At 39.8% G+C, this 14,255-nt stretch overlaps 1 protein-coding gene across 2 annotated transcripts in view; it reads left to right on the top strand.

The window, feature by feature from the left end:
* Positions 1-1,110: 1,110 nt before the first annotated feature.
* Positions 1,111-14,255, top strand: part of LOC113528175 (mitochondrial import inner membrane translocase subunit tim16-like) — a 138,611-nt gene continuing 125,466 nt past the window's right edge. For both annotated transcript variants that reach the window (XR_008303227.1, XM_034309795.2), the window contains exons 1-4: positions 1,111-1,254; positions 9,542-9,638; positions 10,911-10,991; positions 12,225-12,295. Coding sequence is in view for 1 of the 2 variants with exons in the window: in XM_034309795.2 (XP_034165686.1) it covers positions 1,195-1,254; positions 9,542-9,638; positions 10,911-10,991; positions 12,225-12,295 (309 nt within the window). In the remaining variant the exon portion in view is untranslated. The remainder of the gene's footprint in view (positions 1,255-9,541; positions 9,639-10,910; positions 10,992-12,224; positions 12,296-14,255) is intronic.

Here is a 14,255-nt window from a genome sequence, read left to right on the forward strand (position 1 = left end):
CAATCAAGATGTGATTGAAGTGTAGACTTTCAGCTTTAATTCAAGGGGTTTAACAAAAATCAATATTGCATTAACTGTTTAGAAATTACAGCCATTTTTTACAGAGTCAAAACTGTGTCGATGCAAGTGCAGGAGGCCATCATTAGGCTGAAACAACATCTAGTCAAGTCAAGAACACTCTGCTACAGACTTTGCTAAAAAAAAAAAAAAAAAAAAAAAAAAGAAAGAAAGAAAGAAAAGGAAAAAAAAAAACCTCTAAAAAAAACACCTGCCCAGTTCTGATGCAATGATGCAAGATTAACTTGTTTCGGAATGATGAGAAGAGAAGAGTATGGAGAAGGAAAGGAAGGCTCATGATCCACAGCATACCACATCATCTGTCATACATGGTGGAGGCAGCGTTATGGCATGGGCGTGTATGGCTGCCGATGGAACAGGCAGAAACAGGTAGCAGGATGAATTCTGAAGTGTATAGAGCTATACTTTCTGCTCAGATTCAGTCAAATGCTGCAAAACTGATAAGACGGCATTTCACAGTACAGATGGATAATGACCCAAAACAGCAACCCAAGAGCTTCTTAAGGCAAAGAAATATAATGTTCTTAAATTGCTTATTCAGTCACCTGACCTCTAACCAATTGAGCATGCGTTTCACTTACTGAAGACAAAACTGAAGGCAGAAAGACCCACAAACAAGCAGCAACTGAAGGTGGCAGCAGTAAAGGCCTGGTAAAGCATCTCAACATTTAGTGATGTACATGGGCTCCAGACATCAGGCAGTCATTGACTGCAGCGGATTTGCATCCAAGTATTAAAAATAATGCCTTATATTTTTAATTGTTAGTTTGTTCAGTTACTTTTGAGCCTGTGAAAATGGAGGGACTCTGTAAAAATGGCTGTAATTCCTAAATGGTTAATGCAATATTTTTTTAAACTCCTTGAATTAAAGCTGAAAGTCTACACTTCAAGCACATCTTGATTGCTTCATTTCAAATCCATTGTGGTGGCGTACCAAGGTAAAATTACGAAAATTGTATCACTGTCCCAATACTTATGGAGCTGACTGTATCTACAGGACGCGTATGAAGGTGAGCCAATCAGCGCGCAGGATTTCTCTCATTCCTCTTCAGCAGAGCTGAGAGTGACAGCGCAGCGCCACCCGGAAGGCACGAGACGATCAGTGAGGAGCCGAGAATGAACCGCTTCAGGACGTCCAGGTTTAAGAACACCACTCCGAAGATCGGGAAGAAAGATGTGAGTAGCGTCTCTGATGAAGGCATGAAACCAGCCGTGGCTTTTATCTACTGACTAAAAAGCGGGTCGCTGTTTCGAGCAGAAGCCGCGGCTGAGTCTCAAACGCCTCCTTTATCCCTGCGGAAGTGCACTACACAGACAGCGAAATGGACGCCTAGTGGACCCTATGTAGTGCACTACGTATGTAAAGGCGAGCCGTTTGGGATTCAGCCGGAGTGTTTCTGAAAGGAGCGCCTGCAGTGTTTGGAAGATGTCTAACGTCTGACTTCCTCTTGTATTGCCGAACTTCACTATATTTGGCCATTTCACGCAATGCAGCCAGGCCTAGGTTAAGAATGTGAAATATTTGAGTATGCAGCGTGTCTGCAGAAGGTTTGCTTTATTTCTGAGTAGTTGAGGGGTTTCATTCTGGGCTGGATTAGCCTCACTTTCTGCCATGCACTGATCACTGACTGTGCTGGAGTAGATCACTGACCTGATCAAAGTGCTGCACTTCATGCAGATTTATATTATTTTGTTGATCTTCTCTTCTGGTTGGATTTGCATTATGTATGAAGGCTTCATTGTCCGATTTGTTTCTCTTCTCTAATTGCCTGTGCTGCTCTCTCAGAGAACTGACTGTAGATCAGAAACTGTGCTGCTCTCAGAGAACTGACTGTAGATCAGAAACTGTGCTGCTCTCTCAGAGAACTGACTGTAGATCAGAAACTGTGCTGCTCTCGAGGTCTGACTGTAGATCAGAAACTGTGCTGCTCTCAGAGAACTGACTGTAGATCAGAAACTGTGCTGCTCTCAGAGAACTGACTGTAGATCAGAAACTGTGCTGCTCTCTCAGAGAACTGACTGTAGATCAGAAACTGTGCTGCTCTCTCAGAGAACTGACTGTAGATCAGAAACTGTGCTGCTCTCGAGGTCTGACTGTAGATCAGAAACTGTGCTGCTCTCTCAGAGGACTGACTGTAGATCAGAAACTGTGCTGCTCTCAGAGAACTGACTGTAGATCAGAAACTGTGCTGCTCTCAGAGGTCTGACTGTAGATCAGAAACTGTGCTGCTCTCAGAGAACTGACTGTAGATCAGAAACTGTGCTGCTCTCAGAGAACTGACTGTAGATCAGAAACTGTGCTGCTCTCTCAGAGAACTGACTGTAGATCAGAAACTGTGCTGCTCTCGAGGTCTGACTGTAGATCAAAAACTGTGCTGCTCTCTCAGAGAACTGACTGTAGATCAGAAACTGTGCTGCTCTCAGAGAACTGACTGTAGATCAGAAACTGTGCTGCTCTCTCAGAGGACTGACTGTAGATCAGAAACTGTGCTGCTCTCAGAGAACTGACTGTAGATCAGAAACTGTGCTGCTCTCTCAGAGAACTGACTGTAGATCAGAAACTGTGCTGCTCTCAGAGGACTGACTGTAGATCAAAAACTGTGCTGCTCTCAGAGAACTGACTGTAGATCAGAAACTGTGCTGCTCTCAGAGAACTGACTGTAGATCAGAAACTGTGCTGCTCTCTCAGAGGTCTGACTGTAGATCAGAAACTGTGCTGCTCTCAGAGAACTGACTGTAGATCAGAAACTGTGCTGCTCTCTCAGAGAACTGACTGTAGATCAGAAACTGTGCTGCTCTCAGAGAACTGACTGTAGATCAGAAACTGTGCTGCTCTCAGAGGTCTGACTGTAGATCAGAAACTGTACTGCTGCTCTCAGAGGACTGACTGTAGATCAAAAACTGTGCTGCTCTCAGAGAACTGACTGTAGATCAGAAACTGTGCTGCTCTCAGAGAACTGACTGTAGATCAGAAACTGTGCTGCTCTCTCAGAGGTCTGACTGTAGATCAGAAACTGTGCTGCTCTCTCAGAGAACTGACTGTAGATCAGAAACTGTGCTGCTCTCTCAGAGGTCTGACTGTAGATCAGAAACTGTGCTGCTCTCACAGAGAACTGACTGTAGATCAGAAACTGTGCTGCTCTCAGAGGTCTAACTGTAGATCAGAAACTGTGCTGCTCTCACAGAGGACTGACTGTAGATCAGAAACTGTGCTGCTCTCGAGGTCTGACTGTAGATCAGAAACTGTACTGTTCTCTCAGCGAACTGACTGTAGATCAGAAACTGTGCTGCTCTCAGAGGTCTGACTGTAGATCAGAAACTGTGCTGCTCTCAGAGGTCTGACTGTAGATCAGAAACTGTACTGCTCTCTCAGCGAACTGACTGTAGATCAGAAACTGTGCTGCTCTCACAGAGAACTGACTGTAGATCAGAAACTGTGCTGCTCTCAGAGAACTGACTGTAGATCAGAAACTGTACTGCTCTCTCAGCGAACTGACTGTAGATCAGAAACTGTGCTGCTCTCACAGAGAACTGACTGTAGATCAGAAACTGTACTGCTCTCTCAGCGAACTGACTGTAGATCAGAAACTGTGCTGCTCTCGAGGTCTGACTGTAGATCAGAAACTGTGCTGCTCTCAGAGAACTGACTGTAGATCAGAAACTGTGCTGCTCTCACAGAGAACTGACTGTAGATCAGAAACTGTGCTGCTCTCAGAGGTCTGACTGTAGATCAGAAACTGTGCTGCTCTCAGAGGTCTGACTGTAGATCAGAAACTGTGCTGCTGTAACGCTGACTTGATTTTAATCAACATGCAGGAGTTCAACTGGGATTTAGGAGGTAATAATGTGGGAAGGAGCATTTACGTGTTATTATATGTAAATGTGATAATATATCTGTTCCTGTTTTAAGGGTCTAATTTAACTACTTGTTTGGCCAGACCTCAGGATTTCAGAAACTCCTGTCTGCCAGTTTTACCTTCAAAACGAATGAATAAAAATGCCTTCAAATGCTATTTTAAGATTCCAGTCCAGTCCACATTTCTGACCTAATCCCCTTATGGGAAAACAATTTTACTGCTAAATTTGAAAGATTTATACATGAATAATGGACTGTGAGTTTGATTATCAGCATCATCCACACCAGTCTGTGTCTCATGTCCTGAGGTAAAAGTCACTCATGGCATTTAAACCCAAACCTCATCCTCGTCTCTTCACTCCACTGATATCTGCTGCCTCTTACATCAGTGGGGAAATAACTGCTGAGTAATTCAGTTAGTTCTGCTCTGTTTACTTAATGTTTTTATTAATGCATATTTATTAGGTCATTTAACCATTTTAAAACATTGTCCACTGTTGTGTGTACAGTGTGTAAGCGCACTTCTATGTGTTGATAGTGATGTGATGATGTGCATTTTAATAGGCGGTATCTGATTACAATGTTCAGTTCATTATTAACTATTCAAAAATTAATGCAAGCAACCAAAATAAAAGAAAATCCTTGTTGTTTTGGTAAAATATATTCATGATTTCTTAAAGAAATGTCAGAGGTACTGTATATTATTGGCAGAAAAACTAAATTTTGGTCAAAACCTGATGGTTCATCTTTTTTTGGCTATTTTCCAGAATTCAGCTACAGCGACAGTTGGGCACGTTTTCCCAGACCACACACGTGTTTTCTGATTCTGTTCTGGGAAAGATAAATGACATGACGCAGCAAAGCTTTTAAAGTTGCCAAATGAACCCATTTTTCTTTAAAGGTCAAATTTACATGTATATCAATTTACCAGTTGCTTTGAGTGAAAGAATATATTTTACACACTGAAACAGGTTGCATTTCTTATTACTGTTATATTGTGATACTGTCATCTTGGATTAATTATATGGACTATTTGAAACAAACAAACTTTTGTTGTCAAGTCATGAGAAAGCTCATGTGCAGTGGCAGTGTGCTTTAGGACAAGTTGTTCAAAATCTGTGCCATGTCAGTCAGAATTATGCATTCACTACAAAATACACTGGGGGCCGGAAACATCTCACATGTGATCCAGTATCAGTTGCCTTTACTGATCATAAACAGTTGTATTCAGCTCAGTCACCATGGACTGGTCTCACTGCAGAAATGTTTAAATTTCTAAAAGCTTCTCAGTAAATTTGCTTTCATGAAATAACTGGAAAGAGAATTGAAATTTGAAGTAATATTTCTACTGGGTTGGTGTATCAGTGTGTAACCATCTGGCACACTTGGTTTAACACTTCGATTATGAGAAATATAGGTATGACCTATTCCACTTTCCGTAAGAGTATCAGATATTTACTGACTGATCCCTGTACTGATACAATACTGATGTTCTCACAGTAATTCAAATACAAATTCAGTACAAATTCCTTGGACATGTAAACCCACGGTACTCAGCAATAAAGCTGATTCTGATTCTGATTAATCGATCTGACTCTGCAAGCTTCTTTTCCCAAGTTATGGGAAACATCACAGGTACAGTGGACCAAGAAATAAAATTTGTCTGTAGATTCAGCTTTTCAGGCCTGTGACTGTCCTAAAACCTGTACTCAGTTTTTAGAAAGGTAGCCTGCACTTATGCTATATCTAGGAGATGCAAACAGACCAAAATTTAGGAGGCTGTTAACTTATTAATTTATTACACAAAGTCAGAGCATTAGCAGTGTTCACTTGTGTAATTTCAGAAAAACCGTACTTTGTCTTGTGTAGGTGATCCGTGCATTAATTTGAATTACTGTGAGAACATCAGTATTGTATCAGTACAGGGACCATGTACCACGCACCATGTACCACGCCACAAAGCAGCTGCATGACGTATGTTCTATCTCCCCACGTTCTCCCACATCACCCCATTAGCAGGGATGTTATACTCTCTCCAGTGTCAGTCACAGCAATAGCCAGTTACACGTGTCTGTGAGCTCCTGTATGCAGAACAGAGCAGATAGTATTTTCCTCTGTGCGTGATACTCTGTCCTGTGCCGCAGCATCTGCAGCATTCGAAGAAGTGTGGTTGGCTGGCTTCATGTGTCTTGGAAGAAGCATGTGTTAGCCTTCACCTTCCCCAGTTGGTAGCTGCCATATAATGGGAGAGAGCTGGCTGGTCACAGGGAATCGGCAGGTGACTAAATTGGGGCGAAAAATGGGAAGTAAAAAGACAAGCCATGTCATCAAGTCAAGACTGAAAGCAGTAGTGCATCTCTCTAGCGAAGGGCTCAAAACACTAGCGCAACTGTCAGTCATTCCAGATTCAAATTCTGATTTGCCTCGATTGCCTCATACGCCGTTCTTATTGGAGGAAATAGAAAATGGTGCTCTTTGGCATATTTTTGTGTTGCGGAAATGTTAAAATGCAGAGTTTCTATGCAAAATGTGTAAAGTTGGGCAGGTCTCATATTTTTGGTATTTTCTATCACACTCCTCAAACCCACAGCCCACATGGTATAAAATCGGTCATGAATTTATCATTTATGGGGTTGCATTCACAAGCAATTACTTGTAATAGGAAATAACTCGACAGTTCATTTATTGGAAGATGCTTTTCTCCAAAGTGACTTATACAAGTGACTTATCCAAGCATATAACTGAGAAGTTAAGGGGGTGTGTTTAAGTGCCTTGTTCAGGGGAATAACAGAGGTGCTTTAGCAGTCCTGGGAAAAGAGTTATGCTGCTGTTTGTGTTGTGCTGCATAGTTAAATGCCCCACAGAGTAGGAGGCAACACAGTGTGTCTCAGTGCCCTTCTAATCCCATTAAATTGACTCACAGTGACAGATTTACAAATGTAGGAAGTATTTGAATGTGGGCAAAAGGGAAGGTGCTTTCTTTTTTATTTATTTATTTATTTACTTATTAATTAGTTTATTTATTTATTGAAAAGGGGCCTTCTGAAGGAGAAGTGTGTATTGCCAAATTCAGATTCAGTGTGCTTATTACATAACGGCTTGAGCAGTTGGGTACTCTCACCCCCTGCCTTTCCCATCTTGTTAACATTCTAAAAAGGGTTTTAACAGCCTGGATGTGCTTCATAGGGAGGCTATTACATTTCTCGAAGTTTCTGCTGATTCAAAAAGGTCTTTGTGTGTGTGTGTGTGTTTGTGTGTGTTTGTGAGTGTGTGTGTGTGAGAGAGGATGTCAGTTTCAGCTCAGTTAGTGCACAGTGTGTTTCCTTTTCCTCCTTCCTGTTTGCAGTGTTATACCTTCTTTTTTGCTCTTAATCTTGTCTTTTATTTTGCTCAGAGTGACTTGTTTCTCTCAGTTTGCATTCTGTGCTGCTATTTGCTTTAAGTTGGTCAATGTGATATGCATTATATGATAGATTGTAGAAGCATGTTAAATAAGATGTTAAATAACACTGATATACTGAACAACCCAGAAAACCACATTCTGATCTGCTAACTTAACAGTACAGTGTATAGACAGATGGATACAGTCAGCTCCCTGAATGAAAATCAGCAAAAATGAATATACTGTATAAAATAAATTATATGCAATAAGTGATATTCTGAGCTTAAACATACTGTTGCATATTTTATTGCAACAGTATTTTTAAACATAAGTTCTGTAAGGAGTGTATTTGTTAAATCCTGTTTCTTCCATCTCCGTCTTCTCTCTAAAATCAAGCCTTTCCTCTCTTTTCAGGACTTTGTGAGAGTAATTCATGTTTTTATATCATCAGGCTTAGATTACTGTAACTCACTGTATGGTGGAATAAATGCCGCTACCCTGGCCCGTCTCCAGGTGGTCCAAAATGCATCAGCAAGACTCTTAATGGGCCTACGTAAATTCACCCATATCACTCCTGTCCTAGCTTCTCTGCATTGGCTGCCTGTGCGTTTTAGAGTGGAGTTTAAAATCCTTGTTTTTGTTTTTAAGTCCTTAAACAACTTAGCTCCCTCATATTTATCTGAACTGCTTTCCTTACATAACCCTGCTCGAGCTCTTAGATCTGGTAGTCTTAGATTGCTCACTGTTCCTAGAGTTAAACTAAAGAAGAGGGGGAAACGTGCCTTTGCTGTTTTAGGCCCTAAACTCTGGAATAGCTTACCAGTTCATGTTAGATCTGCTCCTACTTTACAGGTCTTTAAATCTCTACTCAAAACACATTACTTCTCCATCGCTTTCAATGTCCCTTGATGTTTCATCTCTGTTTTTGACTTGATGGCAATCCTGGTTCTATTTCTTATATTTTGTTATATTTTAAAATAGAGTTGTTGATGTAATTTGGTTTTTAGCTGTGATTTTATTTATTAACTTTATGTTTTATTTACTACGTATTTTATTTGATGCTGTAAAGCTCATTGGTCAGCTGCTGCTGTTGTAAATGGTGCTGTATAAATAAATTAAACTTGAAACTTAAACTTGAAACTTTCTGCAAAACAGTGGTTTAAAAAAAATCAGCATCACCACAATTAATATTTCATAGAGCCTCTCCTGGTGAAAATAACAACACTGAACTTGTAGTGGGATCTTACACTCCTGCGTTCTTAAATGCCAAGCAGAGGCAACCAGGATTTGGGTGAAAATATTATTAGCAGAAAGGATCCCTGAACTACTAGTTGCAAAATATCTTCACCACTATATTTTGCTCTGGGTTTGGGTGATTTTCATGGTATACAATACCATATGTTTGCAAACACACTGATGCTTCATGCCCAAAAAATTCAATTTTGGTCTTAATGTGACATTCCACACAATTCCAGTTCCAGTGATGCTTGGTAAAGTTTTTTGGTAATGCAGCTCGTGGGTTGCTCTCAATGGGTTCCTCGCCGTCATCCACTTTGTGTGGGGGTAGTGTGCTCATGGGTCCAAGCACATTTCAAACTTTTTCAGACTTTTTTTTTAAGCTTGTGCATAATGTGCTTAACGACATTTAACTCTTATTTATTTATTTATTTAACTTAACTGCTTTTTCATATCCATTACTAAAGCTGTTCAGGTCAACAGCCATCTGTCTCTTCGGTTTTCCTCATCGTGATGTATGATGAAGGGATTTTACATGTACACAATCTCATATCTATGAAAAAAACTATGAAGAGTTTCTGGAGGCTGAGAGCAAAAAATTCAAGGATTACAGTTTGCACCGATTATAAATATTCCTTAAATATTTATTTGTCATTTCAAAAAAGAAAATTGTGTTATTAAAAAAAAGGGTATGAGGTTGATATAATGTTTTATCTATTAATGATCGGCAATATTGTTTTTAAAGCCGCCTAATGAAATCTTATGTCACAAAGAAAGAGGCTATTTGCCAGAGAAAGACTGGGTTTATGGCACCTGTGGGTTTTATTGTCCTGTAAGTAACAACCAATCACCACTTCCACAGTATTTAAGAACTGCTTTACATATATTGACTCTGAGCTGATTTAGTTTTACTGATTGTTTCACACTGGTGTTTGCTTAAAAAAAAAAAAAAAGTTTTCAGTTTGAGATGAATTTCGTGTTCCCTTTAGGAGTGGATCTCAAACGTGCGAGGAAGCTCCCTCAACTCTCAGGGCAACCAGATTAAATCCAGCTGCAGCCTCGTGGCCTTCAACACTGACCAGGCCGGTAAGTTCCTGTCTCTGTTTCTTCAGCAGTTTAATACTACTGGCAAGCATGTGCTGATGTTTTAAGTATTCAGCATTAAACAAAATGAAACTTTACCTGAGAAGTTCTGCTGTAATCATAAAGACTGTACTGCATATCCCAGGACAGTGGGACATTATGGACAATATGTTTACCCTGAAACATCCTTTCAGCACACTGTACAGTTTGAGAACACAGTTACAAGGGTATAGAAGAATAATTGATTAGTTGACATGTAATTGATTTATATATTACTATTGAGTGTGGTTCCTCTCAAGGTTTCTTCCTCATGTCATTTGTGAGATGTTTTTCTTGCCACTACTTCCTCTGGCTTGCTCTTTAAGGATCAAAATCCAGATTTCTGTGAAGCTGCTTTGTGATAATGTCTATTGTTAAAAACACTATACAAATAAAACTGAATTCAATTAAATAAATAATAAGTAGATTAAGTAAGGTTATTGTGTCTGTCAGAATAAATTTATTTGATAACAACCTCTATCATTGTTGCTCATAGAAAAATGCTCGCCCTATCACCTATCGAAATTCCCGACGATGCCACGGCCATTCATGGCTGCAAGTCTAGAGTGCGTTATTGGCTGAGCTCTCTGGATGGGAGGGATGGCGTACTCTCTGTCCCCTGTCAATGACAGCAACACTAACCAGTTGTGACTGTCTGTGAGCTCTGTGAGCTGGTGGGAATTGGTACATGACCAAATTAGGGGAAAAATGGGGAAATAGGGAAAAAACCTCTAGCATGTCCACCTTGTTTTTTGTTTTTTTTCTGCTGGGAGGTGCCAGTGTTGCCTGCTGTAAAGCTGTAATTTCTGACCGATAGTATTGCACGTGATCGGATCAGTTGGTTATATGTAACATGAGGTGTAAACAAGCACATAAATCTGTGTGAAGTCATTGTACTTCTAATGTAGTCCATTATAGCCTGTTTTTCTACATTCTGTTGGGAATGAAAAAAAAAAAACAGTGTAAAACGTGTCGGTGTAAAAATAGTATATCACTTTTCAGAGAGGATGACATTAATTAATGAGCTGAACGAGTATTCAGTTACGTGGTTAACATGACTGCTAGAATTTTCCAGTTTTCTGTAGTTTCAGTAGGCACAGCCCACTTCTATTCCTTGCTGTTTCCTTACTGTTTCAAGATAGCAATGGATTTTTAAGCTAGTGTACTTTTGACTGTGTCTGATAATTGGGGGTCTTTTCTTTTATCACCTTTTCTTCCTTTGCTCCTCCTTTGAAGGTGGTGGAAAGGTGGGTCTTTGCTCACTTGATCCCGGACCTGATGGCAAATGGACAGTAACTCAAATTCCGTGTCATGCTGGTAAGTCACCTTGTAAAACATATATGTACTTTTATTGTAAGTGTAAAACTATCTCTATTTTCTATTTAATTTAACCAGCTATATCCGATATACAGTAACAACATATTTGATTCAAATACTATACAGAGTCTGGTCTTTAGTCTAGCAATGGCTGGAAAAAGCTTCTTACTCCTGGGGTGCAGTCTGGATTCCACTTCATCCCAAAGCTGTTCACTGAGGTTGAGGTCAGGGATCTGTACAAGTCGCATGGTCTTCATGGTTCTCGCTTTGTGCACGTGTTTGGGCCTCTTAGATCCGGTGAAGGGAAATTGTGATGCTACAGCATACAGAGACATCCTATACAGTTGTGTGTTTACAACTTTGTGGCCACAGTTTGGACCACATATTGGTGTGATCGTGTTCACAAACTTTTATGGTGTGTATATACAGTAGATATAAAAAAGTCTACACACCCCTGTTCAAATGGCAGGTTTTTGTGATGTAAAAAAAATGAAACCAAGATAAATCATGTCAGAACTTTTTCCACCCTCATTGTGAAATTACAACATATAAAAAGTAAGTGAAAAACAATCAGAAACATTTTAGGGAAAATAAGAAAAATAAAGAAGTTATAATAACCTAGTTGCATAAGTGTGCACACCCCTAAACTAATACGTTGTTGAAGCACCTTTTGATTTTATTACACCACTCAGTCTTTTTGGGTAAGAGTCTATCAGCGTGGCACATCTCGACTTGGCAATATTTTCCCACTCTTTCACGCAAAAACATTCTATATCCGTCAAATTGTAAGGGCATCTCCTGTGCACAGCCCTCTTCAGGTCACCCCACAGATTTTTAGTTGGATTCAGGTCTGGACTCTGGCTAGGCCATTTTTATATCCACTGTATAGGTGACAAGGTGACAAATTAAAGGAAAGTCCAGTGGCTCTGTTATGCTCTGGGAGGCATTGATGTCCACTCGAGTTACATCAATACAAAGTTACTCTGACTGATCACTGTTATCTTATGATGAAACATTTCTGTCCTGGTGGGAATGGGCTGAATGGTTCGATGAGTATGAAATGATGTAAATCGTGTGCTGTGGTGTTCACAGTAACCAAATCTCACACAGTTGCACAGCTATGGGAGATTTTGGGCTGAACTGTTAGACAGCACTCAACCACCATCATCAAAACATGCTTTATGTATGTATTTCTGTATATAAAGTGTATTGCTCCTTTTCTACTTCTATTAGACCAAGTGACTGATCTGGATTTCTCCCCATTTGATGACTATCTCTTGGCCACCTGCTCAGCTGATGAGACGGTAATGTCTGTGCTGCTTTCTTTTTTGTTTCATTTTACGTATTAAAATTTACACACACACACTGAGGGCAAGCCCTCACATTGGTACCATGAAGACAGACATAAAAACAGAAACAAATAGCAAGGAAATAAAAACATTAAGCAATACAGTAACAGATACAATAAATATACAATATTTAGCATTAAACTTTTAAAATGAGCAGGGCAATAAGGACATCTAATTATAGCTAGTATGAGGTTATCATAGTTTGTGAGGGCCAGCATTCCCTGATCACAATGAAGCTGAAACACGTTGAGAACTGCATTCGCATCTGCATTATTTAAGTATTAATCAATTAAATTCAATTTTAGTTGTATAACTTTTACCAATAGATGTTACAAAACAGATTTACTGAAATCAAGACGTAGAATTAGATCCCTAATGAGAAGGCCAGAGTTGATAATGACCAAGAAAAACTGTTTCTTGGGAAGTCTTTAAGGTTCCAGATAAGATTATCCTCAGCTACAGGAGGTGAGTCACAAGGGCAGCAAGCTCCAGATGAAGAAGCAGGATGACTAGAGCTGAAGAAGTATCAGTATGAGTCAGGCAGGTCTAGAAGGAGAGAGGAGTAGAAGCAGTAAAAGTGTGTCAGGATCTTGCAGTGACACCACATCAGACAGCAGCAGTACGCAGCTCAACAGAGAGAGAGAGAGAGAGAGAGAGAGAGAGAGAGAATAAATTATCAGGTATTCTCTTGTCCTATAGTGGGTGTATATAGTGAACAGAGTGGATGCAGGGACTTCAGTAGGTCTAAATATGACAGCGTAAATAAAAACTTTTGCAAAACATTAATAAAAAGCCTGCACCTTTTGATCGAAGCAGGTGTGCTGGATCATCAGTTAATAGGCCATTAGTTTTTCTTCATCAACATTATATTTCTTAGCTTAGCAATGTTTCAGCGATGAAAAAACAATATCCTGTTAAGTTATTTTCATGAGCCTCAAACGACTGTTGTCAATAATTACACCAAGTTGTTGTACTACTGCACATGCTGTAACTGAAAGGCCATCAAGAGTAACTGTATAATCTGAAAGCTTACTTCCTGTTGCCCTAGTGGACAAGTTATACTAGCAAAGAGATGTAACCCTGATCAGAGGCCAGTAGTAGGTTATTTACTACTTTAACCAGTGCTGTCTCAGTACTATGATGAAGCCTAGCTAATGAACTATAACTTTTTCTGGGATTTTGGAGATAAAGTGGATGTTTGATAATAACCTATAGTTTCAGGTTTTTAAACACTGGTAGTTTAAAGGATTTGGGTTCATAGACAATGCAAAGGCAGGACTTTATTATTCTTAACAGAGGTTTGATCTTCTGGTAGCATTCTTCGAAGAAAATGCATGGATATCAGATATAATGGTTTCAGGCTGTTGAATTGGGGTAAAGAATGTTAATCACGCCATTGAATTGGTGAATAGTAACCTATTAGTGAACTTTCTTAGGGTGATAGGCAAAACATCCAACTGTCTTGACTTATTACTACTGGACATCCAAAAATAGCTTTAATGACTGAGACATTAACCGGATATAATAGGCATTGACATTTTAATGTGATCTGGTAGGTCAATATCAATAGTCGTGGTCTGTAAGGGTCTTTTTTGAAAGCTTGACAGTGGCTCAATGTCAGTCCTTGGCTTTGGCATCACAATCTTCTGATCATCAGCAGATCTACCGTTGGCCTTTTAAAATGTAAGAATTTTCACCAACATGTAGGAGTTTAACCCATAACATAGGAGTTGCTAGAGATTCACTCAGTAAGTTGAGCTAGGGGAGGAGATGCAGTTATGCTGAAACATATTTGCTGCAATTGGTGAACCTCCTACTTACTGGTATTTTACTTTCCTGAATGCAATCTGCAGAGTAGGCTGTACACCCTTTTGTAATTTTTCTTGTCTAGACAAGCTGGTCCACAGAGTCTCGC

The sequence above is a fragment of the Pangasianodon hypophthalmus genome, chromosome 13 (assembly GCF_027358585.1).
Source record: "Pangasianodon hypophthalmus isolate fPanHyp1 chromosome 13, fPanHyp1.pri, whole genome shotgun sequence".
Taxonomy (NCBI): domain Eukaryota; kingdom Metazoa; phylum Chordata; class Actinopteri; order Siluriformes; family Pangasiidae; genus Pangasianodon; species Pangasianodon hypophthalmus.